At 35.9% G+C, this 21,576-nt stretch overlaps 1 protein-coding gene across 1 annotated transcript; it reads right to left on the bottom strand.

Annotated features, from left to right (window-relative positions):
• Positions 1-20,049: 20,049 nt before the first annotated feature.
• On the bottom strand, positions 20,050-21,045 carry LOC110259623 (olfactory receptor 7A17-like). The gene has a single exon (XM_021085105.2). It carries the CDS (start codon positions 21,022-21,024, stop codon positions 20,050-20,052), a length of 975 nt encoding a protein of 324 aa, XP_020940764.2. The 5' UTR covers positions 21,025-21,045.
• Positions 21,046-21,576: the final 531 nt, after the last annotated feature.

Here is a 21,576-nt window from a genome sequence, read left to right on the forward strand (position 1 = left end):
AATTCAAGTCTAAGATCCAGTTTAAATTGACTTTTTTTGTAATGGTACAATGTATGAGTAGATTTCACAGTCATTCAAACATTCCACGATAAACACACTTTGTAAGTAATTAAAAGAAAACCTAACTTATGTTCATTCTCTAAAGATTGGGAATGAGAACTTTCTAGAACTTATTGAGTTCTTTTAACAGTCAGTGGCAAACTCTATACTTGGTAATGCCTTTTATAGCATCTAAAAAACTTTAAGAATATCAAAATTAATTCTAGTAATTTATTGGTTTTGACTCCTACAATAATGGGATTTGATTCCCATGGATTGTCTTTTTCATTCAAGAAGAAGGTTTTAAAATATGTAATCATAAAATGACATTCAGAATCATATGAGAAGCAGAGTTCCCATCTGGCTCACTGCATAATGAACTCAATTAGTATCCATGAGGATGTGAGTTTGATCCCTGGCCTTGCTCAGTGGGTTAAGGAACTGGGGTTGCTATGAGCTGTGGTGTAGGTCACAGAGGCAGCTTGGATCCCATGATGCTGTGGCTGTGGCATAGATTGTCAGCTACATCTCCTATTTGACCCCTAGCCTAGGCACTTCCATATGCCACAGGTGTAGCCCTAAAAAGTAAAAAAGTAAAAAAGAATCATATGAGAAGCTTATTTATTATCAATATGTTGACTAAACTTACATTCTAATTTTCCTAAAGCAGTAAGTAATCATTGGCATTAGTAAAGATACATACCATACAATAGATGCCTTATCTGATTTAGAGAACGGCCATAAATTTCAAAGTGAGGATGACAATAAAATGGAACCAGGAGTGAAGTTAACAGTCCTGATCATTATTCCTAAAATTTGGGGGTGAATTTCATCTATATTTCTCTAAGTGTTGCAAAGCAGGGAAGATGATTTACAAGATTAAAATTCATCACAAGAGAGTCAACAGCATTTCAGTACTTCAGTGGACTCCTAGTCAGTCATAATAATAAAATTAAAAAAATGTATAAACAAAGGGCAAATGACAGAATAAACATTTTTAAAATGAAAGAAAAAAAAAAGAAAACTTGTGAGTAATGAGTGACTAAACATATAACCAAACAAGCATGAGTTAGGACTGTGCATTGAGGAGGAGATCAAATGAACAGATCAAATGAACAGATCAAGTAATAAATATCTACATGTATGTGTAAAATTTAAAATGGTTAACATAAATAAACTGTGTTTTGCTTCTATCAATTTTGAAGTAGAGACCAATTCTAGGTATTTCTCTTTGGGAGTTATTATCAAGGAAAAGACTTAATTATCAGCAGCACTATGAATTAAAACATCTTTAATACAAAAAAATACATAAATTTCATAACTCCCCCTGAAAGACCACTTAGAGTTGTGATGAAAAATTAACCTCAACATTTACCCTTCATTAATAATGAAGCAATAAACTGTATTTTTGACACACTGCTGAATAAAGCCTCAGTCTTCAAACAAAATCCAACTCAACACACCATGTCCCAGGTACATCTAGTCTGATTACTCAAAGGCTCTAACTAGAGTGGAAAATGCAGGGATTAAATGAGTATCAAGTGCATTCTTACCTCACTATTATGTGTTATAGAGGCGTAGGTAACAAACAATTATCAGCTTGAAGAACTTGTTTTGTCTGTGTTCTTTCACCATGGATGCACTCAGAGAGGCACCTTTTTATACTGATATAGTTTTCAAGACTCTTGCATAATAAAGATTCATTTTGCAGTTCCTGTTGTGGCTCAGTAGGTTAGGAACCCCACTAGTATCTGTGGGGATATAGGTTCAATTGCTGGCCTTGCTCAATGGATTAAGGATCCAGCTTTGCTAAAAGCTGTGGCCTAGGTCACAGATGCTGCTTGGATCTGATGTGGTGATGTAGACCTGTAGCTGCAGCTCTGAATCCACCTGTGGTGTAGACCTGTAGCTGCAGCTCTGAATCTAGCTGTAGCCTGAAAACTTCCATATGCTGTACGTGCAGCTGTAAAAAGAAAAAAAATGAAGATTTGTTCTGTTTCATCATCTAGTCTCATGCATTTGAGAATTTTAATCTGTTTCCTGAGATTTGGGACCTGAAGAGATGGAGGTGGGGTTATCTGTGATTTTCCAGAAGCCCAGGACATTGTCTGAGCAGGCTCTTTTCTAATCCTCTCAACCGAAGGACTTTCATTTTCTACAGTTCTTTCCTCCATTCGGAGAAGAGAAGTGACAGTGCAAATATACAGGTGGTTACCATTGTGATTAGGGGTTTACAGTGAAATCTGCCAGTCAGGCAGGCAGATAGGATGCTGTTGAGGAGGACCTAATCAGTCCTTCCTATATTCATTTGAGTGGAGTGAAAACCTCAGCTTACAGGGAAATGAATATTTCTCAGAATCCACAATGCAAAATGGCAGAGACCAAGAGAGAAGTCTGTGCTCCAGGGAGAGGGGGTACATTGGTTTGCAGTGTTTAATTTTTTATGTGCACTAATGTATTGTTTTAAAAATCATCTTCTTGAATTTTTTTAGATGACTTTAAAATTCAGTACTTGGAAAGTATATCTCGAGTGAGATATATCTCAAGGATGATGACAATAACAAGGGATGCTCAGAGAAATCTTAACATGTACTCAGTCATCTTAATTTTTAGTACTAATATTGGTATGCTTACTTTTTTTTCTACTTTAAGGCCACACTTGTGACATATGGAAGTTCAGGGGTCTAAACAGAGCTGCAGCCACAACCATGGCAACACAGGATCTGAGCTCCATCCGCAACCTACACCACAGCTTTTATGACAATGCTGGATCCTTAACCCACTGAGCGAGGCCAGGGATTGAACCTGTATCCTCATAGAGACAATGCTGGGTCCTTAACCCACTGAGCTACAGTGGGAACTCTGGTATGGTAATTTTGAAACTGCTATATAAATGTTCATAGATAAAGAAGATGAATAAGTATATTAATAAAAATTAAGTAAAATATAAGATCATCCTTTTCTTTTAGAGGGACATGCTGAAGTTGCCTAAATATGTATGGGTAAAATGATACTATATCTGAGAATTGATATGATACTATATCTGAGAATATATATATGCATTATATATATACATATATATATATATAAGAGTATACAATTTTCAAGGTGAAAGAGAAAGATAATTCGGTTCAAATATTGAAACATGTCAAATAAACCTTCACCCCAGTGAAAAGCTCCCTTATACAGGGACATCAATTTCCCCTAATTCAATGCGTGAATGTATAACATGACAAAGAAATATTTTACTTAGTAACACAAATTAAATTTAAAATATTACTTTATTATTTTTAAGTTCTCTCCTGACTCAAAATCCTATTAAAATCATTCTATTTATTCAAATTTATGTTTCTGCATAGACTCCATGTGGAGACATGTATTTGGGTATGATTTTGCCAGTCACTATAGTTAACACTGCAGACACTGAGCCGCTTAAGAGAATAGGATCCTAATGAGAAGAATAAAACTCAGTGTCTACCTATAAACACACTATTAGTAAGTCTAAATTATCAGAACAAGCAGATAAAGTACTGATATACAAAGGAATGATTTAAACAAGGGTGAAAAATTGTGATCTTTTACTTTCATCTACTATAAAATGGAAACAGACTCACAGACATAGAAAACAGACTTGTGGTTGCCAAGGGGGCCAGGGAAGGGAATTGGATGGACTGGGAGTTTACATTTAGTTTACATTTAAACTATTACATTTAGAATGGGTAAGCAATGTGGACCTACTGTAGAGCACAGGGAACTATATCCAAACTCTTGTGATAGAACATGATTAGAAGATAATATAAGAAAAGAGATGTGTGTCTATATATGTACATACATATATATACATATGTATATATGACTGGGTCACTTTGCTGTACAGCAGAAATTGGCACAACACTCTAAATCAACTATACCTTAATAAAATTTTCTAAATAAAAAATTTAAAAAATTATAGAAATTGCCTTGGTTGTCAGTCATATTTAATTTTTAAAACAAATAATATAGCTCATGACTATTTTTCCAGGAAACAAGAGAAAAATTGATTGGGTTGATATATGTTATTTGAGAAGAAATTATTTTTAAGAAAAGGATGTTGGAGTTCCCGTTGTTGCTCAGGCATTAATGAACCCGACTAGCATCCATGAGGATGTGGGTTCGATCCCTGGTCTCCCTCAGTGGATTAAGGATCCAGTGTTGCTGTGGGCTGTGGTGCAAGTTGCAGACACAGCTCTGATCCCGAGTTGCTGTGGTTCTGGCGTAGGCCAGCAGCTGTAGCTCCGCTTCAACCCCTAGCCTCGGAACCTCCATATGCTGCCAGTGTGGACATAAAGAGAGAGAGACAAAAAGACAAAAAAAAAAAAAAAAGAAATGAATGTCACATCATGAAAGAAAAGGGGACTACTAAATATTTCTGATCCAAAGATAGGAAAGATTTGTGACACCGGAAAAAATACAAATGAAAAAAGTCCCTATCTATCAGACAGAGAGGAATACTTTAAAAAGTGAGTGACTGGACTTCCTGTCGTGGCTCAGCAGAAACAAATCTGACTAGCATCCATAAGCATGCAGATTCAATCCCTGGCCTCACTCAGTGGGTTAAGGACCAGTGTTGCTGCAAGACATGGTGTAGGTCACAGATGAGGCTTGGATCCTGCATTGCTGTGGCTGCAGTGTAGGCCTGTAGCTGTAGCTCCTATGGAACCTCTAGCCTGGAATCCTCTATATGCCATGGGTGCAGTCCTAAAAAGACCAAAAAAAAAAAAAAAAGGTGAGTTACTGAAACTGTATAGAGATGTTTAATTAAAAAATGAAAATCCCAGGAAATAAATGGAAGGAGAAATTTTATTCAACAATGATCAAATAATTGCAATTTCTGGTTCCGAGTGTTTGAGGTATACAGTCAAGGGCACTGCATCACACCCAAGATATTTGTTTCTTTTTTACCTGTCAACCAAAGGATCTCTTCAAAGCCCCTGTAATGTCCTTATCCCTGCAATCTCTAGATAAAAGGATTCACCATGAGTGTGACCACAGTGTACATCACCAAGGCTGTGGCACTTGAATGTGAGCCATGGGTAATAACAGAGTTAAGGTACATCCTAGGCTCATACAATAAAATAAGGAGCCAACTGAGAGGGGAGATGCACAGGTGAATAAAGCTTTATACTTCCCTTGAAATGATGAGATTACATGCATGGGGGAAAGTGCCTTAGAGTAAGAATAAAGGATACCACAAAGCGATGTCCCTGTTTCTGTCCTTGGAATAAAGGTCTTTATGGTGTGAAGCACCTTACAGATTGACTATCCCAAAAGAAAGAAGAAAAATAAGCAAAGTGAATAAAAGAACAATTCACAAAGGAAATATACAAAATAAAACAGAAATTGGGTATGTCATATGAAACAGTAGAAGCCTTGTTTTTCCTGAGCTTTTTCCATATTATTTGACCAGTTTTTGTTTGTTTGTTTGTTTTGTGTGGTCTGAGAGGAAATGAAGTAAGACCTTTTCGGTTTTCTTTTTTTTTTTTCATTTTACTTTAAAAAATTATAGTTGGTTTTCAGTGTTGTGCCAATTTCTTCTGTACAACATGATGACCCAGTCTCACATACACACACACACACACACACACGCACACACACACACATTCATTTTCTTACACTATCTTCCATCACGTTCTATCCCAAGACATTGGATATAGCTCCCTGTGCTGCATGATAGGACTTCCTTGCTTATCCATTCTCAATGTGACAGTTTGCATCTACCAACCCCAATCTCCCAGTCCAACCCATTCCCACCTCCCTCCCCCTTGGCAACTATAAGTCTGTTCTTTGTGAGTCTGTTTCTGTTTTGTAGATGGAATCTGTCAGTTTTATGGGGTATTTTTGGTTTGTTTTTCTTGGGCTCAATAGGTACACTTTAATCCTGGTGCTTGTTTTTGTCCATTATGCAAATACCTTCCAGACAATGCTCTATAAATCCTGATCACATGATGAATATCTCTCCTCTTACATTGGGTAACTTCCTTCAAATGATTTAAGCCTGAGAACACTACATCATACACATATTTATCTCACTGTATTGTTACTTTGCCACTGTAATTCAAGATCCCAGCCATCAGAGACTTTACCTCCCTTGTTCACTTCTAATTTCAGAAAGATTTGTGAATATATCTGCATTTCCATAGGAACACATTTAAGTAAATATAAAGTTAGAAAATGGTGACGGCCAGAATGAAACCAGGTTAAATAGAGTAGTTTCAGAAAAATTGCACTAAAAATTTTGAATGGAGCATCAAAAACTAACTGAAATACTCATTCGTTCTCTCTATATATCATTTCCATTTGGTTATAGTCATTCATTTTTAAGATTCCATATATAAGTGATTACATACAGTACGTGACCTTCTCTGTCTATTACCAGCAGGGAAAGTGAGGGAAGGAGGGAGGAGAATGGTAGGGGATTAAGAGGAACTTCTATGTATAAAGTAAATAAGCTACAAGTATATATTATACAGCATAAGAATATAGCCAATATTTTACAATTACTTTATATGGTATATAATTTATAAAAATACTGAGTCATTATGTTGTACATCTGAAACATAAAATAGAGTAAATTAACTATACCTCAATGAAAAAGGAACTGAAGCAAGATTCAATGGTAATGATTTTATGATGTCACATGAATTAGTAATTAAATTGGCTAAGGTACAGACATAAATGAAAATAATATATACCTTTCTTAGAAATTTTGGCACATAGTAGATGCTAAGTTATCTGTTGAGTGAATCAGGATTAAGGTCTCAGCCTAGAAGTACATTTACCATATGGGAAAGCTGTATTTCAATTTGTTTGGCAAGTTTATATTACTGAAAAAGAGCTGGCAAAAGTGGATATCTACTAGAAGAAGATGAAAATATCCCCCTCTAACAGTCATATTTTCAAAAACAAAAATCAGTAGGATTATCTATTCACTGAAACAGTAACCAATACTTTTTAGTGAATACCTAGAAAGCAACATATTAAAATCCAAAGGTAAGCCAAAGAATCTTAATTAAGGCAAGAATCTCAGAGGTAAGAAGATAAACATATTTAACTAAATAAAATGTGAAACATTTTTTATGATGAGCATGTCCCCCAAATGCCAACTAAGAAACATTAATTTTTTAGGCCATTTGAAGAAAGGTCTGTTTAGAACTTCTGACCATTTTTTTTTGACTGGGTTGTTTGGTTTTTTAAATATATAAAGCTGTATGAGATATTTATATATTTGGGAGATTAAATCCCTGTCAGTCATTTCATTTGCGAAGATTTTCTCCCATTCTGTGGCTTATCTTATTGTTTTATTTATGGTTTCCTTGGCTGCGCAAAAGCTTTTGTGTTTAATTAGGTCTTATTTATTTATTTATTTATTTATTTTTATTACTCCAGGAGGTAGATCCAAAAATATAGTGCTGCAAAGAATGTTCTGCCTATGTATAAAGTTTTTTTTTTTTTTGTGGGGGCCCCCCAACCCCAGTATATGGAAGTTCCCAGGCCAGGGGTCAAATTGGAGCTGTAGCCACTGGCCTATGCCACAGCATTTCAGGATTCAAACTGCATCTGTTACCTATACCATAGCTCAGGGCAACACCAGATCCTTTAACCCATTGAGCAAGGCCAGGGACTAAACCTGCATCTTCATGGATACTAGTTGAGTTCCTTACTGCTGAGACAATGGGGAACATTTAAAAGTTTTATAGTAGCCAGACTTACATCCAGGTTTTTAATCCATTTTGAGTTTATTTTTAGGTAAGAAAATGTTCTAATTTCATTTTTTAAATGACCACATCTGTGGAATATGGAAGTTTCTGGGCTAGGCATTGAATTGGAGCTGCAGCTGTAGGCCTACACCACAGCCATGGCCACAATGGATCCAAGCTGCATCTGCAATCTATGCAGCAGCTTGCAGCAATGCTAAATGCTTAACCTACTGAGCAAGGCCAGTCACTCACAGAGACTATGTCAGTTCCTTAACCTGCTGTACCACAATGGGAACTCCCTAATTTCATTCATTTACATGTAGCTCTGCAGTTTTCCCACAACCGCTTATTGAAGAGACTGTCTTTTCTCTAAAGACAGACAGATGGCCAAAAAGCACATGAAAAGATGTTCAGCATTGCTAATTATTAGAGAACTGAAGTGCAAATCAAAACTTCCAAAGCATCACTTCACACTGGTCAGAATGGCCATCTCAAAAATTCTACAAACAATAAATCCTGAAAAGTGCATGGAAAATTTCCCCCTTTACACTGTTGGTGGGAATGTGTAACAGTGTAACCACTATGGAGAACAGTATGGAGGTTCCTCAAAAAACTAAACATAGAACTACCGTATGATCCAGAAGTTCCATTCCTGGGCAAATATCCAGAGAAAACCATAATTTGAAAAGATATATGCACCACAACGTTCATTGCAGTACTCTTTACAACAGCCAAGATATGGAAGCCACCTAAATGTCCATCCACAGAGGAATGGATAAAGAAGTGGGATGTATATGCAATGAAATATTACTCTGCCATAAAAAGAACAAAATAACACCATTTTAAGCAACATGGATGGACATGGAGATTATCATACTAAGTGAAATAAGTCAGACAGAGAACGACAAATACCATATGAGATCGATAGAATGCAGAATATAATAAAAATGATACAAAAGAACTTATTCACAAAACAGAAGCAGATTCAAAGATTTTGAAATCAAAATATGGTCACAACTGGGAAAACCATGGGAGGAGGGATAAATTAGCAGGATGGGATTAACGTATGCACAGTACTATATAAAAATAGAAGAGTAACAAGGACCTACTGTATACCACAGGGAAATCTAGGCAATACTCTGTAATAATCTATATGGGAAAGGAATCTGAAAAAGAATGGATATATCCATATGTATAACTGATTCACTTTGCTGACACCTGAAACTAACACAACATTGTAAGTCAACTGTTCTCCAATAAATTTGTTTGAAAAATCATTTTGCAGGTGACAATTGTAGCATAATAGGCATGTATTATGTGGGTATCTAATAATAACAGGCAAATCAAAATGGTGATCAAATATATGAATCAAACGCAGTAACTGATTAGAAAACAACAATCTTTTCCAGTGTATTCTCAGTCTAAATTCATTTGACTGGAGAGTTATCACACTCCAGTCTAACTCACTTAAAGAGTTGTCATACTCCACTCTAATTCACTTAAAGAGTGTCACATGGTTGTAGTGGTACTTTTAAACTAGTGGCAAAGGCATATTACCTATTTTTTTTGGTCTTTTTGCCTTTTCTAGGGCCACTCCCATGACATATGGAGGTTCCCAGGCTAGGGGTCTAATTGGAGCTATAGCTGACGGCCTACACCAGAGCCACAGCAACATGGCATCGAAACCACGTCTGTTACCTACACCACAGCTCATGGCAACATCAGATCCTTGACCCACTGAGCAAGGACAAGGATCGAACCTGCAACCTCATGGTTCCTAGTCAGATTCGTTAACCACTGAGCCATGGCAGGAACTCCCATATTACCTATTTTTGGTGACAGAAATGTAAAGCATTATAATCTTTCTGAAACAATCTAAGAATAGTACAGATATTTAAAGTACAGACATTCTTTAACTCGAGGTTTCTCAGTCTCAACACTACTGACATTCTAGGGGAGACTGGTCTTTGTGGTGGGGTCTGTCCTGTGTATTGTAGGATGTCTAGAGCATCCCTGGCCTCCCCCTTCCCTCCCCAGTGTGATAGGAAGATACTTCTACAAGCATTGCTCAGTGTTCCACAGGAAACAGAGTTTCTTCTTGTCAGAACCAGAGTTTAAACAATCTCAAATATTTTTGCTGCAATGATACAATAGAACTTTAAAAAGAAACATTATGGAAGATCATGGATAGTGTGAGTAGCACAGCCCCATCATGAAATATTAAACAGCTATTGAATAATGAACCAGTATTGTCCTAGTTTGATTGAAAGCAAGTCCTTGAGGAAAAGGGAACCCAGGTAGGAAAAACAAAACAAAACAACAGAGATTGCACTAAAACATAAAGATCACCTATAATGTGCCTAGGATTCTATGCATGCAAGTATGGAAAAGTGTGTGGATAGGTAGGTGTATATAATAGAGAAAAAGAAGTTTTAAAAGAAAGTTAAGAACACATGGGGAAATATCAGTGAGAATGAAATTAGTTAAGTATAGCAGTTTTGAAGTAACTGAATGTTATGTAATTGAATGAAATCTATAATTAACTTCTATAAAGATAGAAAGTAGTAATAATTTAATGATATCAACATGTGGCAATAATTCAATATTCAATTGCCAGTAACTTGGAAACAAAACAATACAGAAGAGGGGATTTTAAAAAGGAAGGAGGAAGGAATATACAGCCTATAATTTTTCTCTTACAGAAGATTATGGATTCAAATTCTTTTATGGAAGATAATAGTGACCTTTATTCAAATTGTAAAGAAGAGTGCCTTCCAGATGATGGCCAAATGTGATACATTGTTTATAGATACATGCCAGCACAAAAGGCTGTAAAGACAATAAGGAGTAACAGAGATGAAAGGAAGTTAGTATATGCATATGTATAAAAAGTTATTCATTAGCACTAGTATATGCATATGTATAAAAAGGTATGTATTAGCACTGAATAAAGGAGATTATTCAGTATTATTTTTGTTTAAAACAAGGTTATTCAAGTGATGAATATTAAAGTGACTCAATTATTTCAGTAAAAAATTAAAAAGTAAAAAAGCTTTATTGGAGAGAAAACTATATGACTAATAATTTTGACAACACAAAATTTATATAGTATCAAACATTATCACAAATATACATATACCTACATAAAAGAACTAAATGGCAAGCAATTATTTGTGAAAAAATAAAACCAATTTATTTTTTGAAAGAATGTGATCAAAGACAGGAATGTAAACATACCAACTGCACTAAGCCCTCTACTCCAAAGCAAAGGTTTCTCCTGGACGATTTTGATCAAGTGGTAAATGGCTAACAAAGAAATATTTAAAAACCTATATATATGTGCAGTCTCACAGGCAGTAAAAAAATTGCAAAGTAAAGCTCTTTAGCAAATCTCTTTTCACATGTTAAATATATTTTAAATGTGAATACCTAGAGTGAGAAAAGATACCGTGATATAAATATTTCAAGAAATGCTTTTGCAGGGATGTATTTGCATGAATCCCTTGATTTAGATATTTCTCTCATTAATTGTCATAAATGCCTCTTCTTTTAAAAATTTCATTTTGGAGTTCCCGTCATGGCGCAGTGGTTAACGAATCCAACTAGCAACCATGAGGTTGTGGGTACTATCCCTGTCCTTGCTCAGCGGGTTGAGGATCTTGCATTGCCATGAGCTGTGGTGTGGGTCGCAGACATGTCTCAGATCCTGTGTTGCTGTGGCTCTGGCGTAGGCTGGTGGCTACGACTCTGATTCGACCTCTAGCCTGGGAACCTCCATATGCCGCAGGAAGAGGCCCTAGAAAAGGCAAACAGACAAAAACAAACAAACAAACAAACAAACAAAAAACAATTTCATTTTAATGGCATATAGTTGACTTACAATGTTGTGTTAGTTTCAGGCGTCAGCAAAGTGAATCAGTCATACATATAAATATATCCATTCCTTCTTCCTCATAGGTTATTACAAACTATTGGAGTAGATTTTACTGTGCTACACAATAGGTTCTTGTTAATCATCTATTTTATACAGTAGTGTATATATTGTTATTCTCCCATTCCAATTCTTCCCTCCCCCTAATGGTTTAAATTATAGTAACCATAAGATCTGTTTTGAAATCTGTGAGTTTTTTTCTGTTTTATAAATAAGTTCTTTTGTGTTATGTTTATTATATTCCACATATAAGTGATGTCACATGATACTTGTCTTTCTCTCATTTTAAAATAAACAGAAATGACCTCATTTCACTGTTTACCCCCCTACAGCTAAAACCCTATTTCTCTGCTCTTGTTAACTTCTAATACTGTGGGAATATATTCTTCTTTTTCTGAAAGCCCTTTATGCTTCCTATTCCCTCTTCCAGTTGGACTTCCACTTTTATCATTTAATTGGCAGCCTTGAATCTGTGTTACTGATATCAATATTTGATTGACTTTTAAGTTCATAACTAAAGACACTTATTTATATATCAGGCCAGCAAAAAATGACAGTAATCTCTGGTATCTGAGCTAGGCTGGATTGGCCCACAGGTGACCTCAGATAAACGTTTGAGGTTTCATCCTCTCTAATCCTCTCCTACAGTGTCTGCTGGGCTCTTGGACTCACCTTGATGGGAACTCTGAGAGAAAGGTCTCTGTGTGGAAGTTCAAATGCCTCCTGGATGGTTGATAATGGAGATGGAATCTCCATCCCCACAAGACACTTCTGGAAGGAGGAAGGGATAGGTTTCCCAGCCAGACTTAGGTCTCCAAAGGAAACATGTCCTGAGGAGCCTAAGATTGCTGAAACTGAGGGGATGGCAGAATATGAGATATTTATAGCTCACTTTACCCTCTCTTTCTAACATAGGGGACCAGGTTATAAGGCAGGTGAATTCAGTTTTTATTCCTCCTCCATTAACTTTTCTACATCCAGCGGTTTAAACTTCCTAACACCTTATCCCAGCCTGAGTTAGAGTTTTCTCCAGGTCTAAGATTTAAGAGTATCTTCTGATTACTGCCCTTGGATCTTCCAATCATTGCAATATAGAAATAGCTGCTGATATTTCTATAAAAGTTATTATTTCCCTTTTTATAAGTGGGATGACTTTGTCCTTTCATATAAAACCTCAGGTACTACACTTCATGGCCTCCTGACACTTTCGACAAAACAAGTAGAATTTCTCCACTATATCAGAAGTTAAAAACAGTCTTCCAGTCCCTCGTTAAGAAATGCTTATAATTATGAGACTTATTTTTATGTATCATAGCTTTCCTTAGCACAATGAAATTGTCTGATTTCATTGTTGCAGAAATTCACTCTGTGATATTGTCCTTTTATATAACATAGCCCCAGTGTGTAAATGGCACTGAGAGGCACTAATATTCTGCTCAAAGGTTTAAACCAAGTAAGAGAAGGAGTCTTCACTGGAATCTCTCAGGATGCTTCTAGTTCTCAAACACTGGGGCAGTGATTCTCAACCAGAGATAATTTTCCAGCTAAGGCTATTTGACTTCTCTGAAGGGATGCTGTTGCACTCCTGTAATGAAGAGGACAGTATCCAAAACAAACAATTATACTGCTCCAAATTTCATCAATGAGAAGCTGAGAAAATTTACCTTAGACTGTCACTTCTATAAATTCACTACTCCTACAAATTACCATGGATAGTACTTAAAATGCAAATTCTGATTCACCATGTCTGATTCTGGGGGTGTGGGGACTCTACATTTAAAACAAACTCCTAGGTATTGTTTTTAAAGTATAGTTGATTTACAATGTTCCTTCAATTTATGTTGTATAGCAAATTGACCAGTCATATATATATATATATGTACATTCTTTTTTTCTTTTTTTTTCTTACTCTCTTCCATCACATTCTAACCCAAAAGACTGGACATAGTTCGTATGATGTATAGTAGGACTCCATTGCTTATCCATTCTAAATGTAAAGGTTTGCATCCACAAACCCCAAACTCCCTGTCCATCCCCTTCTCTCCCCTCTCCCCACTGGCAATGACAAGTCTGTTCTACCATGTCCATGATCTATTTCTGTTTTGTGGATAGGATCATTTGTGCCATATTTTAGATTCCACGTATAAGTGATATCATATGGTATTTGTTTTTCAACATGGAGACTATCATACTAAGTGAAGTAAGACAGATAGAGAAAGCTCCTAAGTATTGTTGATGCTGCAGTGGGCCATTTGAGTAGTGAAGTTATTGTCCTGTGTTAAAATCTAGTATTAGTAGATTTAGCTCTTCACCAAAAATATTCTGTGAATGTGATTTTTAAAGAGAGGTTTTTCGCCAACTTTTTAGGTGGTGTTAAATACTTCTCTGGATTTTTTAATAATATAAAGGTGCTTGAGAGACATCAAATAATTTCTACCTGAAAAAGCCTTTGTGGTAGGCAGACAAGAGCTTCCAAAAGATGTCCACATCCTAATCCCAAGACCTTTTAACTCACAGATATGGAGAACAGACTTGTCTTTGAATAGGGGAAAAGGGGAGGAAGTGGAATGGATGGGGAATTTGGGGTTGGTAGATGCAATCTATTATGTTTTGAATAGATGAACAATCCATTCACTATACAGCACAAGGAACTATATCCAGTCTCTTGGGATAGAACATGATGGAAGATAGTTTGAAAAAATGAATGTGTGTATATATTCTTTTAGGTACATTCTTTTAGGTTTTATCATCTCACATTTCCTTCTGAAATAAGTAAAACATTGGCTCAGGGCAATTACATCATTAACAATAACATTACAAAGAAATTAAAACTTATTTTGTACCTTTTTGAATTATGCACAAATGGAATCATGTAACATGTAATGTTAATTTTTTAAATTCATTGAATTGTATGTTTTTAAAATGTACAATTTATTATATAATTATTCTTGGAATTAGTTAAGAATTTAAAATTTCTAGTGGTACATGGTTCAAGGTAGGAAGTGAAGCACATGTAGCTTAGTCACTCCTAAAATTAGGAAATTCTTCTAACTAGAAAGAAAGCAAAATATTGTATGTGGATATAGGAACAGTGTGACTGAAATAAAGCAGTTAATATTCCATAAATCCACTTTTTTCCTATCAACTAAAGACTGACCTACATACATAAAAGAAAGATATTAACATAATGTGATTCATGACAGAACAGCAGTACAACAGCACACACATCATGGATGAGCATTAAAAACTCAAAATAGAGCCTGACAGCTGACAATAGACCCATGAAGAAGAGTCAATCAGAATTCAGACACCTCCTCATCCTATAATCCTATTTGACAATAAATGCATTACATTAAACCATTTGCTTTTAGTACAGCTTGTTATGAAGCCAACTGATACTATAATCAAAGTGAATAGAACTGAGGGGAATTATTATATTTTTTCTCATTCTAAGCAGCTGTCCTGATATTTGAATGGCATTTGTAGTTTACTGTTATTTGATTTTATTTCATATAACTCTATTAAAAATGACTCCATTGATGTTTCCTTGTGAGTAACTATGAAAGGTTAAAAGAATATGCCTGTTTCTTCAAAATTTATGACTCTGAATCACAGAGTTATAGTATGTTATATATGGTCACAGAGTCAATATGCCATATGGTATATATATAATTCATTTAGCATCCTTTCAGTGCTTGTGACAAAACATAGAATGGGGAAGACATTTCATTTGGAGCAATGAAAGGAATCACATTCATGCGCAATAAAAGAAGTTTTAAAGCAGAAGCAGAAAAACAATTCAATATAAAATAATAATTACACCAAAAAAGCCTTCACCCTAATGCTAAACCACTTTACACACAGAGCTTACTTAATAAGTAAATGTACACCATGAAAAAATAGTTTGCATAGTAATAATCCAATACAAATATGCTTCATTATAGTGAAGGTCATCTCTGACTCTAACTTCATATGTCAAATTATTTATTAAAATTTGTATTTCACATAGACTACAATTGGAGACATACATTTGATGATCAGTTTTGACGGTGTCTCTGATAAACAATGTGGACACCTAGATAGGTAATTAACAAGACCCTACTGTACAGCACAGGGAAATCCACTTATTAGTTTGTAATAACCTATGTGGAAAAATGTGTACACACACACAGACACACACACACACACACACACACACACACACACACACACACACAGATGCATAACATCCAATTTGCTGTACACTTGAAACTAATACAAGTTTGAGAGTCAACTATGCTCTAATAATATTTTTTTAAATTAAGAACAGGATCTGAGATGGGATTTAGAATGGATAAGCAATGAGATTTTATTTTATAGCACAGGGAACTATATCCAATATCTTCACATAAAATTATGAGGAAAATAATGTATATGTGTGTATTTGTACAGATAGATGATAGATAGAGACATAGACATATAGATAGATATATGAATGACTAGGTAACTTTGCTGTGCAACAGAGATTGGCATAACATTGTATATCAGCTACAGTAAAAAACCAAAATCTTAGACGGAATAAAACTGAATGACCTTTTATGAAACACACTATCTTTTAAAGTCTATGTTGTCAGAAAGAGAAATTATGGTAGATGTGTAAAAAGCAATGATGAACAAAAAGCTATAAACAATGGTTTCATACTTTATACACTTATGAAATTACATAATTGGCTTTAGTTGCCTAGTTTTTTTTCAAAGAGGAGGCAAAACTCTGTTTATTCATTTAGTGAAATGAAAGGAACATTGCTCAGTATACACACACAAACACACACACACACATATATAATTATTCTTAGGAAATGAATGTAGTCTCAGGAGATATATGGGAATTTCCACATATTTCACTTAAGGTAGTGAAAAATTCGGAAGAGTGGAAAAGTCCAGAAGGAAAAATATCTTATTTGACAGGGCAGAGGAGTTAATGAAGCAAGTTAATTAAATTGTATGGAAAGTCCAGGAACTGATGGCTGCATAGCCAAATTCTATCAAGCATTCTGAAAAGGGTACTTTTTCTTCTGAAACTCTTCCAAAAAATAGCAGAGGAAGGAACCCTCCCAAGCTAATTTTATGAGGCCACCATCACCCTGATACCAAAAACAGACAAGGATACCATAAAAGAGAGAAAATTACAGGCCAGCATCACTGCTGAACATAAATGCAAAAATCCTCAACAAAATATTATCAAACCAAATACAAATATATTTTAAAAGGATCATATACCAGGATCAGGTGGGATTTATTCCAGGGATGCAAGAAGTCTTTGATATCTGCAAATCAATTTGTGTGATACAGGACATTGACAAACTGAAAAAGAAAAAAAAATGATCACCTCAGTAGATGTAGAAAAAGCTTTTGACAAAATTCAACACCAGTTTCTGATAAATTCTCTCCAGAGAGTGGGGCTAGAAGGAACATACCTCAACATAACAAGAAACATATATGACAAACCCACAGCTAACATCATTATCAATGACAAAAAAGAGAAAAATTTCCACTAAGATCAGGCAAAAGACAAGGATGTCCACTTTCACCACTACAATTCAACATAGTTTTGTAAGTTCTAGCCATGGCAATCAGAAAAGAAAAAGAAAGAAAAGGAATCCAATTTGGGAAGGAAGAATTAAAACTATCAGTGTTTGCAAATGACATGACAATATACCTAGAAAATCCTAAAGGCAGTTTCAGAAAACTTAGAACCCATGAATGAATTTGGCAAAGTTGCAGGATACAAAATGAATACAGAGAAATTGATTGCATTTAAGAGAAATCTGAAAAATCATCCCATTTACCGTTACATCAAAAAAGAATAATATACCTAGGAATAAACCTACCTAATGAGACAAAAGACCTATACTCTGAAAACTATAAGACACTGATGAAGGAAATCAAAGACAGAACCAACAGATGAAAAGATATACCATGATCTTGGATTGGAGAAATCAAGATTGCAAAATGATTGTTCTACCCAAAACAATCTTTGGATTTGATGCAATGCATATCAAATTACAAAGGATATTCCTCACAAAACTAGAAGAACTAGAACACAATATTTTTTTTGGGGGGGGGATTTTAGAAATGTGCTTTTATTATATTCTTTATTTTTTTTCCCACTGTACAGCAAGGGGGTCAGGTTATCCTTACATGTATACATTACAATTACATTTTTTCCCCACCATTTGTTCTGTTGCAACATGAGTATCTAAACAAAATTCTCAATGTTATTCAGCAGGATCTCCTTGTATATCTATTCTAAGTTGTGTCTGATAAGTCCAAGCTCCCCATCCCTCCCACTCCCTCCCTCTCCCATCAAGCAGCCACAAGTCTTTTCTCCAAGTCCAAAATCATGGACTTGGAGAATAGAACAGAATATTTTAAAATCTGTATGGAAACACAAAAGACCCCCAAAAAACAAATAAATATTTTTAAAAAAGGAAATGGGGACATCAGCCTTCTTGACTTCAAAAAATACTACAAAGCTACAGTTATCAAAACAATATGGTACTGGCACCAAAAAAAGGGGTGGGTAATATTGGGAAAAGAACAGAAAGTCCGGAAATAAATCTAAGCACTTATGCTCAACTAATCTATGACACAGGAGGCAAGAACATACAGTGGAAGAAAGACAGTCTCTTCAATAAGTGGTTCTGAGAAAACTGGACAGCGACATGTAAAAGAATGAAATTAGAACACTAACACCTTACACAAAGATGAACTCAAAATGGATTAAATACCTAAATATAAGGCAAATACTACAAAAATCTTAGAGGCAAATATAGGCAGAACACTCTCTGACATAAATCACAGCAACATCCTGTGTGATGCACTTCCTAAAATAATGACAACAAAGACAAAAATAAACCAATGTGACCTAATTAAACTCAAAAGTTTTGCACAGCAAAGAAAACCATTCAAAGAATGAAAAAGCCCAGAAAATGGGAGAAAAATCTTTGCATACAATGCAGCAGAGAAGGGATAAATCTCAAAAATATATTGCCAGTGCATACAGCTCAAAAACAACAAAACAACCCAAAGGAAATATGGGCAGAAGACCTAAACAGACATTTCTCCAAAGAAGACATATGAATGGCCAACAGTCCCAAGAAAATAATGCTCAGCATCACTAATTATTAGAGGAATGCAAATCAAAACTACAATGAGGTAATACCTCATAGAGGCCAGAATGGCCATCATTAACATGTCAACAAATAACAAATGCTGGAGAAGGTGTGGAGAAAAAGGTACTTTCCTTCACTGTGGGTAGTATTGTGAATTGGTACAACCACTAAGGAAAATAGCATGGAGGTACCTCAGAAAACTAAATATAGAACTGTCATATGATCCAGCAATCCCATTCCTGGGCATATATCCAGAAAAAACTACAATTTGAAAGGATACATGCATCCCTATGTTCACTGCAGCACTATTAACAATAGCCAAGACAAGGAAACAATCCAAATGTCTATCTACCTGATGAATGGTTTAAGAAAAAGTGGTACATATATACATGGAATACTACTCAGCCATAAAAAGGAACAAAATAATGCCATTTGTAGCAACATGGATGCAACTAGAGATTATCAAACTAAGTAAGTTAGAAAGAGGAGTTCCTGTCGTGGCGCAGTGGTTAACGAATCCGACTAGGAACCATGAGGTTGCGGGTTCGGTCCCTGCCCTTGCTCAGTGGGTTAAGGGTCCGGCGTTGCCATGAGCTGTCGTGTAGGTCGCAGACGTGGCTCGGATCCCTCCTTGCTGTGGGTCTGGTGTAGGCCGGTGGCTACAGCTCCAATTCAACCCCTAGCCTGGGAACCTCCACATGCCACGGGAGCGGCCCAAGAAATAGCAAAAAGACAAAAAAAAAAAAAAAAAAAAAAGAAAGAGAAAGACAGATACCTTGTGATATCACTTGTATGTGGAATCTAATACAGCATAGATTATCCCATCTACAAAACAGAAACCAATTACAGACGTGGAGAGCAGACTTATTTCCAGGGGACTGGGGAGCGGAAGAGAAATGGACAGAGAGTTTGGGGTTGCTGGATGAAAACTGTACCCTTTGGAATGAATGGACAATGGGGTTTTACTGTATAGCAGAGGTAGCTGTGTGCTATTGGGTCACTTTGATGTACAACAGAAAATGAAGAAACATTGTAAATCAACTATATTTTAATTAAAAATATGAAGAACAAAAAAAGAAAGTTGAATCCAAAGAAATGGAAATAACAGGCAATATATTGAAGGAGCAAGTACTATTTCCACAATGTGATCAAAGAATTACAATATATGGCTCTGAGGCTTTGAGTTCTGCTATACCATGCATTTCTTCAGTCTCAGGACAAAGGCTCCTTTGGTAAATGTTTCCATCCCAGAGAATCCTTTCAGAGCCCTCCTTATGTCTTTATTTCTCAGACTGTAGATGAAGGGGTTCAACATGGGTGTGACCACAGTGTACATTAACGCAGCTGTTGCACTTGACTGTGAGCTGTGGGTAGCAAAAGGGCTGAGGTACACTCCTAGGCTAGTACAATAAAATAAGGAGACAACTGAGAGGTGAGATACACAGGTAGAAAATGCTTTATGCTTCCCCTGAGTGGATGAGTTTCTACATATAGAGGAAATTATCTTAGAGTAAGAGTAAAGGATACCAGCCAGGGTACTACCACCCAGAAGTCCAGCTCCAAAATGCATCACCATATTATTAAGAAAGGTGTCTGAACAGGCAAGTTGGACCACTTGTTTGATTTCACAAAAAAAGTGAGGAATTTCCAAGTCTATACAAAAAGACAGCTGCAACACCATTAAGCTGTGTAATAAAGAATACATGGCACACATCACCCAGGACACCAGAACCAGAAGCCCACAGAGCTGGGGGTTCATGATGAGCATGTAGTGCAGGGGGTCACATATGGCCACAAACCGGTCATAGGCCATCACAGTCAGAAGAAAGATATCCAATCCTGCAAAGTGTATGTAAAAGTATATTTGGGTGATACAGCCTTTGTAGGTTATAAGTTGATTCTGGGTCTGGATGTTCCACAGCATCTTTGGGATGGTGGTGGAAGTGAAACATATGTCTACGAAGGACAGGTTGCATAGAAAAAAGTACATGGGTGAGTGGAGGTGGGAGTCAGAGCTGGCAGCCAGGATGATGAGCAGGTTTCCAAACACAGTGATGAGGTACATGGAGAGGATGAGCCCAAATATGAGGGGCTGGAGTTTTGGTTCCTCTGAGAATCCCAGAAGAAGAAATTTTGAGATGTGTGTACTGTTCCCTGGTTCCATAGGGTGGAGGTGACTATTGGGAAAAAAGAGAAATCGTACGACTAATTTTCACACAAATGAGCATAACCCACATAGCTGAAATACAATTTCTAATTTGCTGTTAAGAAATTAATGTTAATATTTTAAATATAGATAAGTTATTGGGAGTAAACCATATTACATCTCTGACTAGAAATTTTGTCCCATTCTCGGTGTATTTCCAAGGAGTTTATATATGTAGAGGGTTTTTTCTTAATTTTTATCAGTGGATATTTGATTTAGAGTGCTATGTCAACTCTATTGTGCAGCATAATGACCCATCATATATTAACATATATTCTTTTAATCATATTCTCTTCTATCATGTTATAGCTCAAGAGATTGGATATAGTCTGGTGTTATAGATTAGTACCTTGTTGTTTACCCATTCAAAATGTAATAGTTTGCATCTACTAACCCCAAACTCCCTGTCTTTCCCACTTCCTCCACTCTTCCCTTTGGCAACCACAAGTCTGTTCTCTATGTCTCTAATCTGCTGCTGTTTTTTAGATAGGACCATTTGTGCCATATTTT

This window comes from Sus scrofa, chromosome 2 (genome assembly GCF_054392235.1).
Source record: "Sus scrofa isolate SSC_HxYL_T2T_F1_AM1 chromosome 2, Sscrofa_HxYL_maternal_Yorkshire_Landrace_v2.0, whole genome shotgun sequence".
Lineage (NCBI taxonomy): Eukaryota > Metazoa > Chordata > Mammalia > Artiodactyla > Suidae > Sus > Sus scrofa.

Coding starts and splice junctions, on each gene's coding strand:
- LOC110259623 (XM_021085105.2), bottom strand. CDS start 21,024: ATGGAACCAGGGAACAGTACACACATCTCAAAATTTCTTCTTCTGGGA.